We start from the raw sequence: 26794 nt of genomic DNA, 5'->3' as shown, positions 1-26794 counted from the left end.
GTTCTATATCTATATCCAGGAGGAAGATATGGCTCAGGTGACTGGGCTCCCATCTACCATATGGGAGGTCCTGGTTCAATTCTCGGGGCCTCCTGGGGAAAGCAAGCTGGCCCACACCGCTGCGGAGAGTTGATGGCCCATGGCGTGACGGAGAGTTGACTGCAGAAAGCAAGCTCAAACAGCATGAGGGGGAGAATAAATAAATGAAATAAAATAAATAAATCTTAAAAAAAAAAAAGTATATCCAAAGAACCACGAAGAGAAATTTTAAAAATCACTAGTTTAGTGGGAGATTGTAACATGTATAGATAGGGCAATGAGAGAAAAGGTAGACACAGAAAGCTTAAACAATACAATTTAATAAGGTCGATCTGTTGTGCCTATACAGAACCTGGAACAAACAATTACAAAACACAGATTCTCCTCAAGTTTATTTGGAATATTTACAAAAATTAACTTATGGACAAGGCCACAAAGCAAGTCTATAGCAACTGCAAAAGAATCAGTATAGGGAAGCGGCTGTGAATCAACTGATAGAGCGTCCGCCTACCATATGGAGGGTCCAGGGTTCAATACTCAGCGTCTCCTGACCCGTGTGGTGAGCTGGCCCATGCACAGGGCTGCCACACTCAGAGTGTCCTGGCACGCAGGGGTGTCCCCCACATAGAGGTGCCCCATGCACAAGGAGAGGTGCCTTATACGAAAAAAGTACAGCCCGCCCAGGAGTGGCGCCACACACACTGAGAGTTGACGCAGCAAGATGATGCACAACAAAAAAAAGGCAAAACAGTTTCCCTGTGCTGCATGACAAGAATGCAAGCAGACACAGAAGAATACACAGTGACTGGACACAGAACAGACAAGAGGGGGAAGGGGAGAGAAATAGATAAAATAAGTCTTTAAAAAAAAAAGAATCAGTATATAGAAATCACAATGCAGTTAAGAAATCAATAACAAAAAGATAAATATCATTTTTTCATTGTCCTGAAGACACCATTGACCATAAGGCATTAAAATGTGAAAATAAAGGTCCATCTTAGAACAAATGAACTATGGTTAGTTACCTCAAAATGTTTGGAAATTTTCTTAAAAGTTACTGAATTATTCATGAATCAAGGAGAAAATCATAATGAAAATTTAAAAATAATTGATGAAAATACAAAACTTATAAAATACAATGAAAACTGAGGAAAATTTCAAGCTTTAGATGCCTGTAACTGAAAAGGCTGAAAATAAATGAGCTAGTCATTTGACAGTTGTTTATAACAGAATACATAATAGAATATACTCAAAGAAGGTAAAGAGTATTTCCAAAGAATGCTAAAGGGATGTGTTATTTATTAAAGATAAGTATTGGCCCAGTGGTGAGGGCATCTGTCTACCACATGGGAGGTCCACAGTTCAAACCCCAGGCCTCCTTGACCCATGTAGAGCTGGCCCATGTGCAGTGCTGATGTGCACAAGGAGTGCCGTGCCACGCAGGGGTGTCCCCCGCATAGGGGAGCCCCACGCACAAGGAGTGTACCCTGTAAGGAAAGCCACCCAGGGAGAAAGAAAGTGCAGCCTGCCCAGGAATGGTGCCACACACATGGAGAACTGACACAACAAGATGACACAACAAAAAGAAACACAGATTCCCGTGCCACTGACAACAACATAAGCGGACAAAGAAGATGCAGCAAATAGACACAGAGAACAGACAACCGGGGTGGGAGGGAAAGGGAAGAGAAATAAATAAATAAATATTTAAAAATAAATAAATAAATAAAGATAAGTACAGAAATCTGTAACAAATGTTCCACCAGGGTGTGGAGTTGTATGGGAAATCTACATATCTGTATGATTGTTCTGCAAGTTCACAGTATCTGTAACAAAAATATATTTTTAAAAAATAGTATGAGTTGGGAGAAAAATATACCAAATGTAAGATAAGGACTATAGTTGGTAGCAATATTTTGACAATGCTCTTGCATGGTTTGTAACATGTTTCACAACAATGCAAAGAGTTGGTGGAGGGGTGATGTATGCGACCCCTGTGTGATCTTATGTATATTTTGTAAGTTCACAATCTTTACTGTACACTTATTGTTTATGCATGTTCATGTATGAATGATATACTTCAATAAAAAATAAAAAATTTAAAAAAAGATAAGTACAGAGATTAATGAAATAGAAAATATAGGAAGGATTAAACCTAAAAGATTCTTTGAAAAGATTAATAAAACAGATACTACCTCTCATGAAACTAGTTAAAATAAAAATAAAAGAACAAATTTCAATATCTGAAATGAACTACATATAAAGCAGCAATCAAAAAATAAAGAATACTAGCAACTTTAGCTAATACATTTGAAACAATGCAAAATGGACAAATTTCCTGAAAATATAACTAAATAAAACTCATTCAAAAGACATGAAAAAGCTTAGTCATAACTACAAAGAAAATAAAGGGTGGCCAAAATGGTTTTATAAGAGGACTTCTACCAATCTTTCACAAAACAGAACATTAGCATCTTATACAAACTCCTCTAGAACAGAAAAAAAAACACTCCCCAACTCATTCTATGATTCTGTGAAGCTGGTTTAGCCTTCATATTAAAATCAGAAAAAGTGGAAAAAAGAAAAATTACAGGCCAGTTTCACTCATGAACATAGGTACAACATCCCTAAACAAAATATTAGCAAACCAAACCCAGTAGAGTATATAATGCATTCACCCAAGCTGAATTTATCCCATGAATACATTAGCAAATCTATACATTTAATTTTTCACATTAACAGAGTAAAGGAGGGGGAAAAAACCATTTTATTAATTAAAAGGCAAAAAAACCCCACAAATTTTGATGATTGTTACAAAAACCTCTTACCAAACTAGGAAAAGAACTTCCTTAAGAAAACTTTTTAATAGAAAATACCATTCTTAATGGTATATATTTTAAAAAAAAACAAAAAACTATAAGCATTCTGTTTAAAATTAGAGATAAAAAAGAGAATATACAGGAATTGTTTCTAGCTAAGATTTTATTAGTGGTACTAGTTCATGCAATAAGACAAGAAAAAAGAATAAAATATTTAAGGAAAAGAATAAAGTTGCCATTGATAGGACTTTTTATATAGAAATTTCAGAAGAATCTGCCAATAAATGATGAATACTAATAAGAATTTAGCTAGGTGGCTGGATCTAAATATGCCAAAATCTACTGAATTTTTATAAATCAACAAAAATTATAAGATACCCAGAAATAAACCTAACAAAAGATGTGCACAATCTTTTTGAAAAACAAAACAAAACTGCAAGACTTTACTGAAAGACACCAAAGAAAACAAATGTAGATATATACCATGTTCATGGATAAAAAAGACTCAAATCCATAAAGAGGTGTCCTTTCCATAAATTTATCAAGCAATTTAATAATACTCCAATAAAAATCCCAATGGGGATTTTAAGGAACTTAAATTGAATCTAAAATTTATATGGAAGACTAAGAAAATTAAAAATGCCCTTCAGAAAAATGTAGTGAGATCTGCTTGACCTGATATTGAGATTTATTATAAAGCTACAATGATTACAGAATGGTACTATTGCAAATGTAGCCAAGGAACAGAAAAAAAAAAAAGAGTCCCCCAAAACCCATATATGGAAATCTGCTATAAGACAGAGGTAGCACTGAAGATCAATGGGAAAATGGAGAACTTTTAACACATGGTACTGGAAAATTGGTTATTCATTTGAAGAAAAAACAAGGGTCCCTACCTCATACCCTACACAAAAACATTTCCAGATAGGTTAAAGTTTTACACATAAAAGATAAAACTCTAAAAATTTTAGCAGAAAAGAATGACCTCAGAGTAGGGAAGAATTTCTTGAACAAAATATAAAAGTTCTAACCATAAAAGAAAATATTAATATATTTGACCAATATGACCTCATATGAGAAGTCAGCGCTCAACCACTGAGTTCAATCAGCTTCCTGAGTTGGTTTTGTCATTTGCTTTCCTTGTTGTTTGTTTTTGTTTTTTTAGGAGGCACCAGAAATTGACCCTGGGGCCTCCCATGTGGGAGGCAGGCCTCAACTATTTGAGCCATATCCACTCCCAGATATATTAAACTTTTAAATATATTTTATAAAGTCATTGTATCATTTTATCTGTGATGTCCAATAGGGTAGCAGCTAACCACATGTGACTAGTGAGCACTTGAAATGTGACTAATACAGCTGAGGAACTGAATTTTAAACTATTATTTATTTCTTTTAGGAGATAGTGGTGATTGAACCTGGAACCTTGTACATGGAAAGTGGGCATTCAAACCACTGAACTACACTCACTCCCCATTAAACTTTATTTTAGTTAATTTAAATTTAGATAGTCACAGGTAGCTAGTGACTACTATACTGGGTAGCACAGCTCTAGAGGAAGTACATGCACATATGTAACAAAACGTATGTCCTAGATTTACCAGTATTCTTTTGTCATAGTTTTAACATCATCCATAAGAGAATGGATAAATTCTGGTATCTCATACAGTGCACTGTATTATTCAGCAGTGAAAATAAATGAATTACTGCTATACACACACAATGGCTCAATTGTAGAAGTATAATTTGAGTGAAAAAAGAAATTCACAGATGATAGTAAAGTGAAATCATTTTTATAAAGTTCAAAAGCAGCAAATTGTATTGTTTATAGACACATACATAGGAGACAAAAAAAAAAACTACTAAAAGTAAATAAAGATAAAAGAATGATAAATCGGATTTGGGAGAGTGGTTGTTGGGATAGGAAGGCAGGGAGATGAAAAGGGGAAAAGCATAGAAGTAGACTCAGTATTGTTGACAATGTTCTAGGTCTTAAATTGGGTAGTGGGTTCATAAGGGCTTGTTTTAGTACTATACTTCACAACACACACAGACCAGTGTGTCCAGACTTTGCCAGGCATCAGAATCACTCATGACACTTCAAATATTAGACTCGCAGATTTCATTCCAAATTTACTGAACCAGAATAAATGTGAAGCCAAGGAATCCACATTATCAATCTCCCAGGTGATTCAAATAAACCCAAGGCCAGGCAGATCAGGAAATACTGTCCTAGAAGACTTATCACTTTGCTACACAAAGCAACATTAAATGATAAAGTTTCAAAACCCAAAAGGGGTTATATTCAAGTCACCAAAGAAGCCATGGTGAAACAGCTAATACGGAGTCCTTTCAATAGTCTGAGAACTATGTAAGGAAGATAAATATATTACCCATTCTGCTAGCAGCAAAGGCACTCACCTAGACAGCCCTCCTTTGGCACAGTCCAGTGAAGACTGACCCATGACTAAATCCTGAAAGACACTGGGCTGGCATGAAAGCTTATGTAAGAACTTGAAAGAAATAATTCATAGCTTTGAGTAATTGGCCCTTTTCAGACTACTTATACTCCTCCCCTCTGCTGCTTTACCACAATGACATTTTTGCATGTAGGCAATGTTCCTAGGAACATCTGCAGCAGATGGATGGTGAGCCAAACCACAAGACTGCATCAATACACACTCCTTTCAAAACATGTGGCTGGTTGCCAATATACCATATTGATTTTCCTAATAGACTGCACTTAAACTTCCATCATTTTGCCCTGATTTGCTTTTCAAACTGAAATGACCAGATTCAATCACTTTGGTGCCATTTCAGGATTTAGAAAGAGAGGGGCAAATAAAACAAAGAACTTAACCTCTATGCAGTACTGCCACCCCCACACGAATCAACAAGAGCCAGGTCTGAAACCCTCTCACAGCAGCCATGTTCTTTCTTGTCAAACGCCTTTGCAGAAGCTGTTTCCTCTATCTTGGACATTCTCTTCTCCTTTGTTTGCCTATTAAAGCCCTATCACTCTCCTTTCTAATGCCTGCCCTAACTTCCCCAACAGGAACACATAAACACCCTTCAGGCAGACTTAGATATTCTTTCTTCCCTGTGCTCATTACACCCTGTACAAATCCTTCTATAGAACTTGCTATATCTTTTTCCTAGAAACATACAAGATGCTTAAATATTGAACGGCAGCACTCCTGTTACTGTGTTACCTTGGACAAAGGTTCTCTACCTCTTGAATCCTCAACTTCCTCATCTGTAAAACAGGGATCATAAAAAGTTGTACTTCATAGAACTGCTGTGAGGAATAAATGAGATCATGTAAGAAAAGCACTTAACACACAATGCCTGGCAGATAGCAGGTGCCCAATAAAGAGTAGTTATTATGTTTGTTCAATGACAGGTCACAGAGTCAAGTAGCAAAGGCTACAGAAAACATCAACACTGGAAGGGATAAGAAAACTTAAGGCCACAAAAGGAACCTCATTGAGATTTTTGCTAGGTAGACTTTGTCCTGGCTACAAGTGGAAATTCAGAGGGAAATTCAAATTGCATGAGTGCTAGCTGACCTCTTATGCTTCACAGCTCCTGCCAACAGCTTCGCCTGGGAGAACTTGTTCTTGGTTTCTATGGGTTTCACAGGCAGTTTCTTCTCCGCTTCCTTCTTGTTTTCTGGAGAAATGCCAACCTTGTTGAGATTACTGTGAGTTACAGGTTAAGAGTCAAACTAAGCAAAAGGAAGAGCTACTACAAATATAACCTACTAGCCCTGTAGCTGTGCCATGTAATATGTAGCACTTTCAAAAGAAATGCATCCACTCTTTATTCTGCCAGTCGGACTCAGCTGATTCAAAGAGAAAGGTGATCAGGGGAATGATGGCATACTAAGCCCAGAAAAATAGAGAAATAAACCTTTTCCTCTGATCCTCAAGTATGCTTGATGGGGAAAAGAGAGTTTAAGGAATATAAACACAACAGAAAAAAATGAGGCTTTCTTGAAAATATGAAAAAATATTTCTTTCCCTCTAAGGGAAAATCAGATCATGAAGGCTAACTCCTACTGTGCTGGGACCAAGGCAACATCAGAATCACCTCAAGGCTCATTAAAATGTACATTCCCTTCTCTTGTCCCTGACTTACTAAATGAGGATCTATAGAGGCCCAGGAATCTGTTTTTAATACTCTTTCAAGATGATTTTAATGAGGAACCCTTGTGCATATATCATACAAGAACCAAAAACCTGTTTTTAAAAGCATAACCAGTTCACTTGTAAAACATCACTTTTTCATGCTCAACATCAATCTCTCTAGCTTTCAAGGTCGGTCACTTTATTTTGTTCTCTCCACCAGTTCTCTCCCCTACTTCCCTTTCATATTCTCTCTCATAACTTATTAGACAATACCTAAGAATTCTGACATTGAACAATTCCTTATTTAAAATATAGTAGTGCCTTACTGGAACAACAGTGACATCTAGTGCCCAAGAAATCTAAGACACATATATGATCAGCCCAAAGGGGATAGGGTAGAGAGTGCATATGTATAGTCTAGGCTACTTACTGTCTGTCTGAACAATGGAGAAAACTGGATACCAGAGGTAAGGACACTAATTCTAATCACTCTTCAGACACTAACCAGTTGCCTTAAATATTTGCAGTCTTCAGTGGGGACTGAAACTCAATACTATTCTGAGGTTCATCAATTTGATGTTTTTGAGGTCACCATGGAAACAGATGGCATATTAATACTAAATGGCCATTTTTACAAACTCAAATAGAAAGAAACGCAGATTTTATTTGTCAGTAGAGTGCTAGAAACCATTAACATGCTGTGATTTTTATCTGCAAGTCCATCATTAAAGGACAGAAACTCTCAAAGAAAACTCTCAATATTAAATATTGAACAAAACCAAGTGAAAGAGGTACACTAACACAACATAAGCACACTTCTATTTCTAATTCAGCACACAAAAACCAATATTTAACTTTTTATTCTTTTAAAGTGAAGAGAAAAAAACCCCAACTTTAGGGAAATATAATATTATTTTTGACCCACATTCAAAGAGTCATATTCCCGTTTTGAGTCCCCTCTCCTCAAAAATGCTTTTAAACACACACATCCCCCTCAAAAATCTCAAGGATTTCATTAGATGAGGCATTTTTAAAAATTACATAGCATTTAAACACAGAACTTTGCTAAATAATGGTTTAACCTGAGAGGAAACAACAGTTTTGTTGTTTACAAGGAACTACGTACAGTTAATTTTTCTTCAGAAGTATCAGAATAATTTGTATTCAGAACTATCACTATTATAAAATATTATACCTATCAAGCAAAGTCAAGCTCAGTTCCTAATTTGGAGCTTCAATAGGCAAATGTCTAATCTTTCAATTCCTATCTCAGCATTCTTTGGCTACTTGCATGCTTGGGATTAGTGCATTATCCATCAGCAGGTTGCAGGCCGGCTTTTCATCAGTTGTTCTAGGTAGTTAGAACTTTCCAAGTTTCCAATATAAGCCAATACCCCAGGGACCTCTTCAATGTTATAGTGTAACATCAGTAGTAAAAAAGTTTCTTCTTTCTCACTGTTGCCGTTAATTCTTTTCTTTTAATTGAAAATGAAGGGCATCTCATACTCATACCACACAAACACTACTCTTGAGAATGCTATTTTGGGAGATATCAAATGTCTTATTTGTTAGTCTGCCAAATTAAGTACATAAAACGACATAATTCAAGTGAAATGTATAATTAATATATTTGTTTCCTTAAGAGGAAAAAGCCTGGTGCCTGAAACATCACAACACATACATCTTCCTATCACTACAAGACATCGGTCTTACCCTGGGGTCACTGGGGTAAGGAGTGGCCCGTTCAGAAAAAAACAGTCTCAATCCCACAGCTTGTAGACAAGGAAACTAAGATTCATGAAGATGGGAGGTGGATGTGGCTCAAGTGATAGCGCTTCCACCTACCTTATCAGAGGACTTAGGTTCGATCCCTAGGGCCTCCTGGTAGAAAAGAAGAGAAAGCATGCCTGTGCAGCAAGCCAGTGCCTGCATACTGAGGCAGTGCCTGCGCAAGTGAGTCACAGGCACTGCAAGCAGGAGAAATGCATCCATCATCCATGTGGAAACTAAGTACCCTCTCGATAGAGGTGGAGTGGACATAAGCATCCCAGGATCCACAGGATGGAGGAATAGAGTATGGATTAGAGTGGACTTACTGATATTCTACTATGGAATTACTGTGATTAGGAATGGAAGAAATTGAAGCACTGATGTGGAGAAAGTGGGCCATGGAAGCTGCTGAGGGTAGGGAGAGGGAAGGAGATATGAAGTGGAGGCATTTTCAGGACTTGAGTTGTCCTGGGTGGTACTACAGGGACAGATGCTAGCCATTTGTATGTCCTGCCATGGCCCACTGGGTGGACTGGGGGAGAGTGTAAACTACAAAGTAAACCATTATCCATGTGGTACAGCAGTGCTCCAAAATGTATTCACCAAATCCAACGAATGTCCCACGATGATGAAGAAGGTTGTTGATGTGGGAGGAGTGGGGTGATGGGGGTGGGGGGTATATGGGGACCTCATATTTTTTTAATGTAACATTTAAAAAAAAAAAGAGAGAAAAAAATGGAATAGGATACCACTATTCCAGGAGTGGGAGTGGGGGTGGGAGGTATATGGGAACCTTAAATATTTTTTAATATAACATCATTTGTGATCTATGTATCTTTAAAAAGAAAAAGTAATAAAAAAAAATTAAAAAAAGAGAGAGACAAGGGGAGAGTCAAGGTGAAGTGCAGCAGAAACCAGGAACGGAGGTGGCACAATTGACAGGGAACCTCTCTCCACATCAGGAGTCTCCGGGATCAAATCCCAGTGAATTCTAGAGGAGAGAAAATGAGAAGAAAACACAGACAGCAAAAACTGTGGGGTGGGAGGAGGGGAAGGGGGGAAATAAACAAATAAATCTTAAAAAAAAAAAAAAAAGATTCATGGAGGTGATGTACCTTTCCATCAACTCCTATCTTAATATTGCACCAGCCAGCCACTAGCAGAACAGGGACTAGAAATCAGGTCACTCACTACCAGTTCAGAGTGGGTTTTGTGGCACCATGATGCCACCTTCTCTCAATCACTGTCACCTTGATCTAAATCAAATCCCTGGCAATCTGTCCATGTTTTCCCCTACATTACTTTTTTTTTTTTTAAGATTTATTTATCACCCCCCGCCCCCCCCCCCCCCGTTGGCTGCTCTCTGTGTCCATTCACCATGTGCTCTTCTTGTGACTGCTTCTATCCTTATCAGCAGCACAGGCAATCTGTGTTTCTTTTTGTTGCATCACCTTGTTGTGTCAGCTCTCCGTGTGTGTGGTGCCATTCTTGGGCAGGCTGCACTTTCTTTCGTGCTGGGCGGCTCTCCTTATGGGGTGTACTCCTTGTGCTTGGGGCTCCCCTACATGGGGGACACCCCTGCATGGCATGACACTCCTTGCGTGCATCAACACTGCACATAGGCCAGCTCCACACGGGTCGAAGGAGGCCCGGGGTTTGAACTGTGGACCTCCCATGTGGTAGGCGGATGCCCTAACCACTGGGCCAAGTCCGCTTCCCCCACATTACTTTTTAAAGGAACCTATCATATACTCCCTGCAAGAAACTAACAACTAACACATACAGAGTCACATCATCAATCTTAAAAGTGCTAAATCACACTAGTGATGGTATTCCACATTTAAGCTTGAAAAATCCAAATAAGCTTCCTCATGGAAGGAAAAAGTAGGGTGTCCCTATTAACCTTTCCTATGAGTCATTCATCATTCATTCATTCTCACATTTATTGAAGACCTACTAAATGCCAGGCACTGGGGAAATAAGTGATGGATAAAGTTAGATAAACTCCCTCTTCTTATGGAGTTTACTTTACATTTCAGCAGTAAAGAGACAAACCAATAAGCAAATAAATGAAGATTATCAGATAGTGGTTAAGTGCTATGTTAAAACTATTAAAAGATGCTATTATACACAGCAATGGGGATGGGTGCAATTTTAAATGCTGTGCTCAGGGAAGACCTCCACAAGGCAGGGAGATATGGACCGAGATCTGAGTATTGTGAAATGCCAGTCTTATAGGATCTGAGGGCAGAGCATTCCAGGTCAAAGAATCAGCAAGTACGAAGGCCTTGAGTTAGAATTACAAGCTTGGTGTGAGAGAAATAGAAAGGCCAGAAGGCTGGAGTACAGTGAAAATGAGGAAGAGTGATTCCAAGATACAACAGGGAGGCCTAAATCATGCAGTCATGTAGGACCTGGTATAGAATGTAGACTCTAGTTTATATGCAACAAGAAGCCACTGGAATGTTTCAAATAGGAAAGTGACATGATCGTTTGTACATTTTTTTAAAGAGGTACTGGGGAAAGAAACCAGGACCTGGTACATGGGAAGCAAGTGCTCAACCACTGAGCTATATCCCCTCTCCAATTAGAGTTGTTTTTGTTTTTAGGAGGAACCAGGGATCAAACCTGGGATCTCATATATGGGAAGCTGATGCTCAACCACTTGAGCTATATCCGCTCCCTGTACATTTTTAAAAGTTCCCTTTGGCTGTTGTCTGGAGACTGGTTAGTCAGGAACAAGAGTAGAAACGGAGGCCAATTAGATGGTCATAGCAGTCCGGAGGAGAGGTGATGGTGGCTGTACTACTGCAGTGGCAGTAGAGATAGGAGAAGTAGACAGCTTTGGAGTACATTTTGGAGGTAGAGATGACAGAGCTTGCTAATGGACTGCATGTAGGATTGTGGGAGTGTGGAGGGGGCAGTAAAGAGGAACTGAAAATGACTCCTAGGTTTTTGGCCTAGGCAACTGGGCTATAGCGTTACCAGCTTCTAAGACTGGGAATACCTGAAAAAGAAAAGGTTGTGAGAATAGGGTTGGTGTGGCATAGAACTGAGAATTTTGATTCAGCCAAGTTTTATTCGGGATGCCTATTAGACATTCAAGTGGATGCCAAAAAGACAATATTGAGCCAAAGCAAAATCAAACTTTTTTGCTTTCTCTGCATCTTCTATGGAGACAGACCATGCTATATCTGTGGGGAAGGTCTTACAAAGAACATGGGAGAGATGCTGAACATTTCCTTTTAAAACTCTGAAGCCAATTTCTCCTCTAGATGAAGTTTAGTTCATTACCCATATGTCTCTGGGTCTAATCTCACAAGGCAAGAAGAACCTGGTGCTATTAGGATTTAGGCCTTTAGTTAATCCTAAACAATCTGGACCTCTGATTTCAACAGTCTCCTGTGTGCAACAGATCCTCCAAAAGCCGCTGCCATCTATTCAGAGATACAGGCATATCAGTGTTGAAAGGGACCTTGGAGATCACTAGGTAGAAGACCCTCATTCTATGTATGAGTAAACTGACATCTATAGATGTTGGTAAGAAACCTGACAATTTACAAATTTCTCTCAAAGTACAAAGGATATTCTGTATTCTTTCAGTTCTTTTAGTTCTTCTTCTCTTCGTTGTTTTTCTATTAACTCCTGCTGCCGAGAAACCTCATCAAGGAAGTTGGTCTCATCTTCATCTAAGCCTCTTACCATATTTTCTGAGGAAATAATTAAGCAAAGAACATTTAGCAGGCTAAAGGGAAAATATAGTCAAATAAGATTTTTCTTTTTCCTTTTTTTATAATAAACAGCAGATCTATCAGGGTATAAGATATGATAAACATTATAGCTTTTGAAAACCAAGGCATTTCTCCCCATTACTACATATTAGCATGAATTTAAAATGGGTATCTTGAGCTCAAAAAAATAAAAAAAAATATATATATATTTTATATATATATATGGTCTAAAAGGCAGAAGCCCTTCTTTTCCAGCAAATGAGTATCCAATGATTAGATTAGATAATCAAGACAATTCCATGGCTAGTTAGAAAAAGTGTTGCATGAGGCAAAAATGTATCAGAAAAGCCCTGCAGAGTTCCTTGGATTCTATTTTCTGAGGCTTACTGAATTTGAACTGCTCTTCATACTCCTGTTGCTTCCTGTCTTTCTGTTCCTGTAGTCTTTCATATAGAGACCGAGGATCATAAACCTCTTCTGGACATTCTGAAAGGAAGAAGGGAGGGAAGGGAAAATAAAAATACATATTTTAGAATTTTCATTATTTTGGGATCATGAGATTTTAAAGATAAAGTCAAGTCTTCTCTGCAGGATCAGATGGTAAGGATAATACAAAAATAGTACAAAAGTCCATAGCTTCCTTTGGACCTCAGAGAGGGACTGGCAGTTCTCAAAAGCAAACTATCAATGTCAATAGGGCCCACTGCCTAAGACAATTAATTGGATGAGGGGCCAGCCAAAAGCCTTAACAGCAGTAGCATCTCAGTTGTTCAGACCCTGTATCCCACACACTAACAATCCACATAATCTACAAATGTAAAGATAGAATTGACAAGTGGAATCTCCTAGGAGGCAGTGGGGTAGAGCCAGAAGAGCGAGGAAGTGAGTTTCCTGGTTCCACTCCCAGCTCTGGGACCTTCTGCTCAGTTCCTCGTCTCTAAGGTTAGGACAGTAATCCCTACTTTGCAGGGTTATAAGAATTAAAGATCATTATGCCGAATGTCAAACCATAAGCCTATATACCTTCTGGATCCTCAGGTTTTCGAACTTTCTCCCATTCTTCTTGCCTCCTTTTGCGCCGTTCATCTAGTTCTGTCTCAGATACAAACCTCTTTTTGATGACAAGGTTACCATCATCTCCTCCATCCATAATGGAACAATCAGTCTACAAACAAAAAACATTTCAAGTGAGAACTATAATTAAAATTCTAAAGAGAAGGGAAAGGACTCTAAAGAGAAACAAGGAGATTTAGTTCTGTCTCACCCAGCAACAGACCACTTGAAAATTCTTTTCCGACCTTGAATGGAAGAAATCTGCAAATAATCTGATTTATAGGCAATTAATGAGAGTACACAATTACATTTTGCATGTGTCACATAGTTTAACATCTATGCTATCTACAAAGTCAACAAAAGAGGACCTGGACTAATTCTTATCACATGATATTTCATAGTAAATCTCACATTGCAGATATTTCTCTTTCTTTCTAGACAAAACTGGCTTCCTGGATACCCCATCCTTCTACCAGATGTCATCCCCCATTGTTCTTTTTTGAATTTTGTGTTTCTGGGCCATTTTGCTATTTTGATTCACCTACTTTTACTTCCAAGTAAATTCAGGATGGAGAAACTCAGGTGGCCAAGGAGCCTTAGAGATTAAATCCCGTCTGTACAGCATGGAAATGATAATCTAAAGGCACACACACCATGGAGAAAGTGAGACTAGAAGAACCCAGATCTCCCAACTTCCAGTTCAATATACTTTCCACTAAAGTAAGCTGACTCCTACATCTCTTTCCTCACTTGCTCCATGTAAATTCCATGTCTGTACAATTTAAGATTGATTCTATCTTGAACTCTATTCTCCATCTTACAATGATCTCAAGCACTTTATGCATATCTTGATGTGGAAGATTCCCAATCTTTATAATTCTACCTATAATTCCTTTTGAAAACCTGTGGCATTAACCTTCTATTCAGACATGTTATGTTATTCATAGAATTATACCCTAAGAAAGAAGCACATATTCTGCAGTATTAGAACATCAACCCAAAGCTCATTCCAAGATGACTCTTATTAACAAAATTAATAAAATTAAGTCTCTACTGACAGCATAAAAATAAAGTAGCAACAGAAATCCTAAGAGCTTACAATTAAAAAAAATAAAAGTAGCTGACTGAACACTTCTTAAATACTTTATGTGTATTATCTCATTTACACTCATTTACACCTACATTGATGGTATCTCTTGACAGATGAAGAAGTTGAGGCCTAGAGAAGTTAGATCACTTGTTCAAGTAACAAAGGTGGTGAACAGGAGAGTGAAGACTCAAATCCAGGCCTGACATAAAAATTCATAGTCTTACCTAGTTCACCATCTCTCTCCCGGGAAACTGCTAACTCGTCATTGAAAACAAGGACATGTCAAATTCAACATCCTTTCTACATCAAATTCAGCGTTCTTTCTATATTGAATTCCAGTGCTGAAAGTGTTCGTGCAACAGTTTTATTTAATAAAGACAAAATTGGAAAATGAGAAAACAAACCCAAACTTTCAGAACAAGAGAATAATCTCAGCTTAAATCCTCCTTTTGCTTAGGTTTAGTTAAATGTAACAAGACAGAATTTTCAAAATTACTAGAAAGAAAACCAAATCAACCTACTAAAGCCCACAACATGGACACTTCCAATTTAGCATTACTTGATGACTCCAGCCAGAGGCCTATTAGAGAAATAGAATTGTTGAGTATTTGAACTATGCCAAAAATTCCTGAAGTTCTGCAAAATGACCTCTGATGCAACAAGTGCCAACATTTCCTAAAATGTCCCTGATAGAGAAACTGTGAAGGGATGGAAGAGACATACTGGACACCCTGATTTCCCCTTTTTTTGTCCTCTAATAACTGTAGCTCTCCACTTTTACCCTATATTAGCTGTTTTTTCTCCTTATGCCTACCCCCTAATAAAAAATTCAGAATGGGACTGTTCCTTATAGCCCTCCTTATCTGATTCTCCATCTAACATCTGAATGTTACACACTTGGGAGATGGTCATCCAACCCATATTTAAAAACTTCAAGATAGGCTGCCCAACTCCTGCTTTGAGCACATCTGCCTGTACTTCCTTAAACAGAGCTGAAATCTGTCTCCCTATCATTTCTACACATGGGTTCAATCCACAGGGACCACACAAAAGGAGTCAAATTCCTTTTTCAATACAACAATGCTTTGTTTATTTGAAAACAACTCCCATGTTCCTCATACACTGTTGCTATTCTGGGCCAAACACCTCTAGTACTTTAATCTTACAAAATGGGAAAAAATAATAGTGTCTCTGAGCCATGAACTCAGGAGATTGTATATTATGTAAACTTGGGAATACCTGGAATGAAACTGGCATTTTATTAAATCCCATATTTTAAAAAATGAAAATATTATTAATACTAAAAATTTCTTCCAATGAGTCAAAATAAAACATAGAATTTTACATGTTTCCATCTAAATAAGAATTCAGGGCCTCTAAGATTTAATCTTGTACCTCAAAAGTAACAAAGTAGTATCATTTATTCCTTTCATTTAACTTTAAAAAAGATCTCTGAAACTCAAAGGACTTCCTCCCATAATCACTCTAAGACTCCTGTAAACAAGACTTTAATCTGAAATAGAAATTCTAGAAGAGTAAGAAACTTCCCAACATAATTCAATCACTTTGAAAAGAGACAAATTTATGAGATTGCAATAAATCCTCATTCTCCTTTTAATCAATCTTTTCCTATTAAGTGTTAGAATTCAACTTCTACCCAAATGGATTTAGTCTGTCCTATCAGTGTCTTTCACATACTACAAAACAAGGAATCACAGTGGGCTAATGAAAATAAGAAGGCAGAAGCACATTAAAGAAATTTAAAGGCAATGGCTTAAGGATCTGAAGGACAAACTGCTTCTCCTCAGTTCTCAATGTGTTGATTTCCAGAAAACACGCACCGTCAAAACTAATATATACTTTTCAATTCACTTCTTTAAAGCCAATATCATAATTGACACTCCCTTGATCTTAAAATAAATAAACCAACCTAGAAGGCCATACATAATTATAATAAATTTTTGAGTTTAAAAGGGACAAGACTAATACAGAAATATCTCTTTTTTCAATTTGCATTTTCTTCTATAGGTCATTTCCTGGCACTTTTACTGCTGTTTTCTCCTTTCCTCCAAGGCAGCCAGTGGTCCTCTGGTTAATTAATTTGGTCATTCTTCCATATTAGAAGTAGTCAATAATAGGGACAGAAAATGTTCATGAACAAGTGGTCATATTCCTGAGTATTATATAAAATATTTAGAATATTCCTTCTCCAGAAACATTTAGTTCTTTTCAGGATTCAAAACTTCACTGTCAACACAAACTGCCAATGGGAGTAGATGTAGCTCAGGCAGTTGGGTATCCGCCTCCCACATGGGAGGTCCTGGATTCGAGTCCCAGGGCTTCCTAAAGAAGACAAACAAACAACGAACAGACATTGAGCAAAAACAACAAACAAGCCAAAAAAACAAAAAACAACAACAACAAAACACAACAAGCAGACAATGAGGGAAAAAAAAAAACAAAACAAGCAAGCAGCAGATATGGCTCAAGCAGTTGGGGCCCGCCTTCCACATGGGAGGTCCTGGGTTTGGTTTCTGTGCCTCATAAAGAAATACCAAGCAGACATCACAGTGAGAAGGCCATCCCGGGGCGGGGGGTGAATGCTGCCAATAAGTAAACCTCTGTATTAGTCAGCCAAATGGGTGCTGATGTAAAATACCGGAAGCCTGCTGGCTTTTATAAGGGGTATTTATTTGGGGTAGCTTACAGATACCAGGCCATAAAGCACAGGTTACTTCCCTCACCAAAGTCTATTTCCACATGTTGGAGCAAGATGGCTACCGACGACTGCCAGGCTTCAGGCTTCCTGGGTTCCTCTCTTCCCAGGTCTTACTTCTCTTCGGGCTCAGGGTTCCTCTCTTCCTGAGGCTTGCTTCTCTTTCCTCTCTGTGCTTACTTCCCAGGGCTCCAGCTTAAGACTTCAGCATCAAACTCCAACATCAAAACTCCAATATTAAAAATCCTCTAACTCTGTCCTTTGCCATGCCTTTTATCTGTGAGCCCCACCCCCTTGGTGGTGACACCCTACTGACATGGCCCAATCAAAGCCCTAATCATAATTTAATCACACCCAGGTACAGACCAGTTAACAAACATAATCTGATATCTATTTTTGGAATTCATAACTATATCAAACTACTACACTCCACCCTCTGAATTCCAAAAAGACATTACAATATTCAAGAAAACCTTAAATCAGCAACAATCCAAGCACTAAATCATATCACAATCAATTTAAAGAAATGTCTTGGGGCAAAGTCCCTATCTGCTATAGACTTCTGAAACTTATAAAACAATTTATCTGTTTCCAATATACAAATGGACAGACAAGGATAATATTTTCATTACAATAAGGAGAAACTGACAGAAAAGCATGAGTTATGGGTCCAGAACAGTTCAGCAAACCTGCAGGGCACCCTCCATTCAATTTCAAAGTCTGAGAGTCATTCTTAAGACTATGGTTTCTTCTCCTTGGAGCCTTATGGGAACCCACCCTTTCCACAGGCTTGCCCAACAGCCATTTTCTTCATTCTACCCTCATCAAGCATCTGGATGCCAAACAAGCTCCAGACCTCACCCTCCAAGAGTGTTGGGGTGATTGCCACACTTTACCCAATCTTTGGGTTAGAGCCTTAAGGTCCCTAGTACAGAGACATGAAAACAACCCCGAACCTTTAGCATACAGGCTCAACCCTCTTAGAGCAATGAGTTGACCACCTGGCCTTCCCTAACCTTTGGTATACCGCCTCAGCCCTCTCAGAGCAACTAACTGACCACCTGGCCTTTCCTAATCCACAGGGGACAGGCATACCCCTTTCAGACCTATGGGGTATCGACCTCAACCTCCTTAATCCTTGAAGAATGTGCTTCCCCCTCTCCGGACCATGGGGCGCAAAACTCTCCCTGAACATCAGGTGGGAACATCTACCCTCTTCAGCTGCTGGTGCAAAATCACCCTCTCTGTACACATGGCTGGGGTTCCTCTCTTGGCCCAAGGCGATGCCTTAAATTCCAGATCTCAACTTCCATGGTTTTCCTCTTAAGGCTGTTTCTCTTTCAATCTCTCCTTTCCATGTCCCTTTTAGTCCAAGCTGACAGTGGTTTTGTTCACAGAGCTCTCTCAAAAACCTTGTTGGTTTAGCATGCAAGAAGCAGGAGTCCAAGCCATCAGACAGTAAGACTCCTACAAGTCTTTCCTAGATAACTGCATCCTCCCTCCTGATTTACAAGTTCCAAGTTTAGTTAAGTACTCCAATTGAGTACTTTCATCTGGGAGCCTGATTTCCAGAGGCTTGGAATTTTCAGAATCAGTTAGTTTTCTTTGTGCCCAACAATTCAGTTCTCAGCTTATTTCACTTGTCTAGCATTTTGCTATAAGCTGCAAGCAGAAGCCAAGCTGCATTCTCCGGGTTTACTTTGGAAATTTCTTCAGCTAAATGCCCAAGCTCACCATTTTCAAATTCTGCCTTCCATAAAACAGCATTAACCTTGCTAAGTTCTTTGCAACTTTAGAACAACTTTGGCATACAGGCCAAAGATTACCTTTCCTCCAGTTTCCAATAATAGTTTCATCATTTACTTTTTTTTTTTTTTAAAGATTTATTTATTTACTTAATTCCCCCCCTTTCCCTGGTTGTCTGTTCTCGGTGTCCATTTGCTGCGTCTTGTTTCTTTGTCCGCTTCTGTTGTCATCAGCGGCATGGGAAGTGTGGGCGGCGCCATTCCTGGGCAGGCTGCATTTTTTTTCGCGCTGGCCGGCTCTCCTTATGGGTGCACTCCTTGCGCCTGGGGCTCCCCTATGTGGGGGACACCCCTGTGTGGGGCGGCACTCCTTGCGCACATCAGCACTGCGCATGGGCCAGCTCCACACAGGTCAAGGAGGCCCGGGGTTTGAACCGCGGACCTCCCATGTGGTAGACAGACGCCCTAACCACTGGGCCAAGTCCGTTTCCCCATCATTTACTTCTAAGGCATCATAAAGTCTCTTTAGCATCCATATTGCCATCAACAGTCTCTTCAAAGCACTATAGGTCTTTTCTTCCAAGCATCTCACAATTCTTCCAAAAAATACCCCTTACCCATTTATAAAATTATTCCAGCATTTTGGTAATTACAAAAGCACTTTCCCAATCCTTGGTACCAAATTCTGTATTAGTCAGCCAAAGGAGTGCTGATGCAAAATACCAGAAGCCTGCTGGCTTTTATAAGGGGTATTTATTTGGGGTAAAAGCTTACAGATACCAGGCCATAAAGCATAGGTTACTTCCCTCACCAAACTCTATTTCCACATGTTGGAGCAAGATGGCTACCAACGACTGCCAGGGTTCAGGCTTCCTGGGTTCCTCTCTTTCCAAGGCCTGCTTCTTTTTGGGTTCAGGGTTCCTCTCTTCCCAGGGCTTGCTTCTCTTTCCTCTCTGTGCTTACTTCCCGGGGCTCCAGCTTAAGACTTCAGCATCAAACTCCAACATCAAAACTCCAATATTAAAAATCCTCCAACTCTGTCCTTTGCCATGTCTTTTACCTGTGAGTCCCCACCCCACCCCTTGGTGGGGATATCCTATTGACATGGCCCAATCAAAGCCCTAATCATAATTTAATCATGCCTAGGTAGAGACTAGTTTACAAACAAAATCCAATATCTAATTTTGGAACTCATAACTATATCAAATTGCTACAACTTCAGACACCTAATCTAACTCAACCAATATATAACAAACACTTCCTGTCACAGTCTTTCATCAAGAGGAATACTGGCAATGAGACTGTAATAAAGAGACCTTAGTTCAAAACCTGGTCCTACCACTATCAGTTGTGTGACTTTCGGAAAGTCACCTCACTCCTCTGAGCCTTGGTTTCCTCATCCACAGATTATACTTAACCAATGGGAATTAAAATTGCACTTCACAACACAAAGCTTTCATGAGGATAAATAGAATTCACCTAAAGCACTCAGCACAGTGGCACATGTTTAAAAATTATTTGAAAGTTTTGCTATTACTATAGTACACAATGCTAAGCTCTAGACTGCTGAAGGAGTGAAAATTATTCTGCATTCAAAGAGCAGGGGGAGATTAAATCAGTGACATAACCATGAAACTTAAAGTACCAAAGGGATCCCATCAATTTGAGAAACTAGGAAAAATTTACATATATGATTTGGTAACTCTACATTTATCTTCGGTATGGTTCTCTATTTCACTGTTTTATTAGTAGTTCAATTCAAATAAACAGCATTGTGCTGAATTCTATATGCCTACCACTATACTAAATTCTATGGAATGTACAAAAGAATAGTACTCCCATACTACTTAACACCAAATACGTAAAGTATATTCAAAGGGAATAGTATGGGTAAGAGGCAGTAACGAATGGCATGAATATGATCAGTTCAGTTTCCCAGGCTGAAAACCTAGACAAGTACTTAGACTCCTTTTTCCTCACTCCTCTACATCCCACTGGTCATCAAGTTCTCATTTCTATCTCATAATTACCTCCTTTTAATCAATCGCCCTTTTTTGAGAGAGAGGAGTTTCCCCCTCTAAATCCCTTATTTTCTGGCCCTCACTTTGCCTGGACTATGAAAATACCATTCAGTTAGTTTCCCTGCTTCTATACTAGCTCCCTTTCAATCAATCCTCCCCAGGGACAGAGAGTGATCTTTCTAAAAGGCAAATCTAAAACTGTTACTGTCCCACTTAAAATGTTTTAATAACTCCCCAGCATCTGGAAAACAGGATTTTTCAACCTCAGTACTACTGACATGCCAAGCCAGATAATTCTTTGTTGTAGGCTGTCAGTGGGATATTTATCAGCATCCCTGGCTTCTATCTACTAGATGCCAGTAGGACTCATCCCACTTCCACTCTTCCTACCCCACCCACCCCGGGGAGAAAATAAAAAATGTCTCCAGACATTGTCGAATGTCACCCTGTTGAGAATCACACTGCTAAAGGAGAATCACACTGCTAAAGCAGAGTCCATTTTCATTTTTTCATTAGCATGGTCCTCCTCAACCTACTCTCATTTCTCTATCTTTTCAACTTCAACCTCAATTTCTCCATCACACTGCTTAAAAGCCATAATGAACTACTCATAATTTATTTTCTCACCCCTATGCTTGGTTTTGCCCAGGATGTTCTCTCTTCCAGGAACATTCTTGCTTTCTTTTTACCCATGCAAACTCCTCCCCCACCAGCCCAGACTCAGATTAAAGATCTCTTTTGTGAAGCTTCCCAAGTCCTCTTAGAGTAGTTAATAAGTATTTCCTTCCTCTGTGTTTTCCACTAGTCATTCATAACTCTGCTGTACCATGTATCCATTGTGATAGATGAGTTTTATCATTTATGACTGTTCCAACCTTTCTTTGTATTCACAGTGTTTATTATTAACACAGTATCTGGCACATATTGGATATATAATACTTGTTGAATAAACCAATCATGAGGATTTGAAGAATTTGAGCAGGAATGCCCTCACATTAATATATTCCTAGGTATTGTCTATCCAATATAAGTTGCAGAAAATGGTAGCTACCATTTTATATGTCTATCCAGCCATTAAATATTTACTGAAGCTTCTACGTCACATAGGAAATTCTGTTAAAATGCTATACAATTTTTTAAGTGGGAAACAAAGGACAAAAATTAAATCACTTATCTATTTTATATAATTGATGTCATCTTTCAAGAACTCTTGCTATTTTCACTTCAGTGGATTAAAAATGCTCATTTAAACTGAGAGAGAAATATTTCCTGCAAAAAACATGTTTTTCTTTCAACAGTCCAATATTTACTGGCTGTTTATTTTACAAATGGAAGGTAATGAATATCGGCAATTTATTTATATCCTTCTGGATGTAGACTGAGATGCTAGGAAATTAAATTGTGTTTACTTCTAATTCCCACTGCCTGGCTAAATTTTTACAAGCCCTTTCTTTTTGCCCTATTTGCTAAAGTAATTAAAAACAAAACACAAACAGGCAAATGAAAAGCCCAAGGGTTTAGGGATCCAACTAATACGATCCATGTAGAAATGAAGATTTACATTGGGAATGCTTCCTTTGTCCTTACCATGTTCAATTTCACAAAGAAGAAATGCTGTCAACTTTCCTTTACTCACATAGCATTTTTTCAAGGTGACTCAAGTTTAATTACCAAATTAAACATTAAATTATTTTAAAAGGGGGATTTGTGGAAAACTAAATTCACACTTAAATCACTTTGTTCCACCTTAAAGAGTTTCCAACTGGCAAAAATAAAGAATATAGTTTTCAAATTTGCTCGATAGCCAAGAAAACAAAGTTCTTATATTTCAAGGCAAAGTAACTGTTAAACACTGCACTACTGTGTTCGGACTGGAAACTATGGTATTTAATTTCCAGGTTGGTAGGACAGAATGGGCTCAGTATCTTACATAACATACTATATAAGTTTTTAAATTATATTGCTGCCTCAAAAATAACTGCAATCCCTGACTTGAACAATTATCCCATTTAGCTAGTGCCATGATATATGTTATTAAGATCTGGTTTCCTATGGGAATTGAATTCAGTGATGGCAGACTACCTAGTGTTTACATCACTGGCAACCATACCCTCCTAATTCTAAAATCATGTAAAAATACACCAAGGGGAATCAGATCTCTGTGTTATGGTATCAAGCTTTACTTTGGATAGCAAAACAATAGGCTAATCCACTTTCCTTTTGTTAGTAAATACACTTAAGCACTCCCCTTCCAATGTTTTTAACCTGATGTTCAAGTCATATGAGATTTCAAAATGTAGGACAGAAACTGAGAGGAATTACCATCTAGCAAACAACTATATTCCAAATAAAGACTGCTTTCTGGCCATAAGTTACTTCTACCAAGTTACAGCAATTTGGTCATGCTGACTTTCCCTACAATATAAAACTTCTTCAGATAATGACAACACTCTGGTAGCATTTATTACTAGACAAAGTAATAATCAGTCGATCTTCTAACATTGAGGCCTGTTTAACACACTCCAGTGGCAAAGGAGACCAAAGGAATCTAAAAATCAGAGTCCAGTATGAGCAATTACGTCATCTTAGGCTCAAAGGAAGAAGTCTGTTCCAAAGCTGGAGGAGAACCTGACCATGTAGCATTTTTGCAGCACTAGTATACCTACTTCTAACACTGTGCCTTCATAAGAAATTTTCGAGAACAGTTTTGATTATACACTATGTTTGCCATCTGGGTTACCTTTAGAATCTAACCCCCACACCACACAACACCCCTCCATCCAAATATTTTGCAACTCCACTCTAAGCTCAAGTTCAAAGTAACTCATTCAGTTTTTTTGAGAAGCAAATCTTTACAGAGGACCTATCATATACAAGGCACAGTATCAACACTAAAAAGGAACTTTCTTCTTTTTAGTGGGTAAGGAAGTTACATTCAGTAAAAGAGATAAGGTTAGCTCAACAAAAATTTAAGGAAAAGTAGAATAAGGTTAAATGCTATAAGGGTAGAAGGTAAGAACCAGGGAATTCCAAGGAGGAATACTAGAATAATCAGGGAAGCTTAAAATGTGATATCTCAGCAGCTATGACATTTTACAATAAAGGTGGTAGAAGATTCAGGTTAAATGAAGAAAAATCATTTTTAACTCAGAGTGAGAGAAACCACAAATTTCACATTCCAAAATCAAAATGAAGTGGGGTTTTCATTTCTAGAAATAGGTGATTGAGAACAAACCCTCTATCCATATGCAAAAAAATCTGAAAGAAATTTTTAAATAATTCTTAAACAAAGAGAAAAGCTAAAAAGATCATCAGGCCAAAATCTAGGAGAAAGTGAAAACCAAAAATTAAGCCCAATGTTCAAAGCAGTTTTCATCCTGAGGATTTCTCTGACTTGAAAGCTGAAGTTGTAGTGCTCTTGTGGAACTAGAGAAATACAATCAAAGCCAGGCGGCCATTCTGGGTGTGGAGCCTGATAATCAACTTCCCCCCACCTCAACCCTCCATTTTAACCTGGTACCCCAAAGGTAACCTGGGAAGTAAAACCACAGGAACAACAGACCTTGGAAACAGATCCAAAGGAAATTCAGACGGTAGAAGAACACATACAGATTATAAAACAACTATGCTTACTATGTTTAAAGAATAAAAACCAAGCCTCAAAATTAATGGCAAGGAATTAAAAATTATAAACTGTGGCATAGTAGATTTAAAAGAACCAAACAGAACTTCAGTAACTGAAAAACGTAATAACTGCACTTAAGATTTCAATGGAGGGAAGCGGATGTGGCTCTTTGCAATTGGGCTCCTGTCTACCATATAGAAGGTCCAGGGTTCAATGCGCAGGGCGTACTGGTGAAGGCAAGCTAGCCTGTGTGGTGAGCTGGCCCACATGGAGTACTGGCCTGTGCAGAGTGCTACCCCAGGCAGGAGTGCTGCCCCATGCAGGAGTGCTGGCTCACATGGAGAGCTGGCACAACAAAAACAGACACAAGTAGAGAGATAATGACACAGCAGATCAGGGAGCTGAAGTGGTGCAAGAGAATGATTGCCTCTCTCCCACTCCAGAAGGTCCCAGGATCGGTTCCCAGAGCCGCACAATGAGAATACAAGCAGGCACAGAAGAACACACAGAGAATGGACACAGAGAGTAGACAATGGAGGGAGGTGGGAGAAATAAATAAACCTTTGGGAAAAAAACAGATTTCAGTAGAGGGGAATAGATGTAGCTCAAGTGACTGAGCACTTGCTCCCCATTTACCCAGGAGCAATCCCCAGTACCTCCTAAAAACAAACAAACAAACGAAAAAACCCACTCTCATTGGGGTGTGCATGTAGCTCAGTGGTTGAGCACCTGCTTCCCATGTACAAGGTCTTAGGTTCAATAACCAGTACCTCCAAAAAAAGAAAAGAAAAAGCTTTCAATGAATACTTCTGATAACAGATCAGACACTACTTGAATGAACTGATGAAGAAGAAATTATTCAGCATACAGTATGGAAAGATAAAAATGAAAGGCTAAGAGACAGGAAAGAATAAAAAGGTCTGACATGTTTAAACAGTAAAGAAGAGGGGAGCAGATGTAGCTCAAATGGTTGAGTGTCTGCCTCCCATATATGAGGCCCCAGGTTCGATTCCTGTTACCTCCTAAAAACAAACAAAAAACCCAAGTTTCATTGGGGGAACAGATGTAGCTCAGTGGCTGAGTGCTGGTTTCCCATGTACGAGGTCCTGGGTTCAATCCCCAGTACCTCCTAAAAAGAAAGAAAGAAAAGACAACTGAACAGAAGTAATATCTGATGATAAAATGGCTGAGAGTTTTCCAGGAAAAAAGACACTAATTCACAAATCCAAGAAGCCTAATAAACACCAAATTGAATAAAAAGCAATCCATACCAGGATACACTATAGTGATAATGCAGAAAGCCAAAGCCAAAGCAAGTGAAAGTGAAGATGGCTAACCAGTTAAATGGCTGTGACATAATTCTTCCTTTCTTACAACTTTGGAATTTCCCCATGGCGTAAAAGCATCAAGACTTGATAAAGTTGAGTTGAGAAAGATAATCAGGCAGACTCTATTTTCAGTCCTTTACAGATTGTTAGCACATCTCAAGCTCGACTTGAAAGATGCCTTCATCTCAGCTCAATTCCTTAAATCAAAAGGAGTCTACCCGCTGATCCTTCCTTTCAAGGATTTCAGCTGTGCCCTCCAAACCATTTAATGGCCTCTCTGTAAAAGCAAAAAGCTGCAGAGTCAACAAATCTTAACTCCAAGCTGGTACACAAGGAGTTATTGGGCATTGTGCCACCAAGCATGCACTGGCTTCCTGAGTCCCATTTCAGACCTACTCATTATTTGGGGGTATGGCCCGAAAATCTGTATTTTAAAAGGGCCGCAAAAGGTACTGTTATCCACTGCTGTCCCTTTTTTCCCGGGGCAGACTGACATTCACCAACTCACAGAGGACCTCATACCAAGAAGCTCCAACTCTCGGCCTTAGTTTCCTAATCGCCAAAACGAGCACACCGGCTTGTGTCCTATCAGCAGAAAATGCGCTCAGCACAGTACCTGGTACCTGGTACATAACGAATGCGTTTCCCAACCGGTCCCTACATTCTAGGATTCTACTATTTCTAACTAGGCGTCGCCAGATCTCCTGAGTAACCTGGAGCTTTTCCA

At 38.8% G+C, this 26794-nt stretch overlaps 1 protein-coding gene across 9 annotated transcripts in view; it reads right to left on the bottom strand.

The window, feature by feature from the left end:
• Positions 1–26794, bottom strand: part of PSME3IP1 (proteasome activator subunit 3 interacting protein 1) — a 36133-nt gene that overhangs the window by 8694 nt on the left and 645 nt on the right. For 6 of the 9 annotated variants that reach the window (XM_004480039.4, XM_004480036.5, XM_004480037.5 and 3 more), the window contains exons 2-5: positions 13513–13654; positions 12877–12975; positions 12347–12468; positions 6428–6561 (exon numbers count right to left, since the gene is read on the bottom strand). In XM_004480039.4, the coding sequence (XP_004480096.1) occupies positions 6428–6561; positions 12347–12468; positions 12877–12975; positions 13513–13639 (482 nt within the window). In that variant the 5' untranslated portion in view covers positions 13640–13654. Of the gene's footprint in view, positions 1–6427; positions 6562–12346; positions 12469–12876; positions 12976–13512; positions 13655–13753; positions 14638–14856; positions 15870–17376; positions 25962–26794 lie in introns of those variants that run through there. The other 3 variants (XM_058279972.1, XM_004480035.4, XM_023585080.3) reach the window with 3 other exon arrangements.

This window comes from Dasypus novemcinctus, chromosome 18, assembly GCF_030445035.2.
Source record: "Dasypus novemcinctus isolate mDasNov1 chromosome 18, mDasNov1.1.hap2, whole genome shotgun sequence".
NCBI lineage: Eukaryota > Metazoa > Chordata > Mammalia > Cingulata > Dasypodidae > Dasypus > Dasypus novemcinctus.
This window is presented reverse-complemented; position numbering and strand designations above follow the sequence as displayed.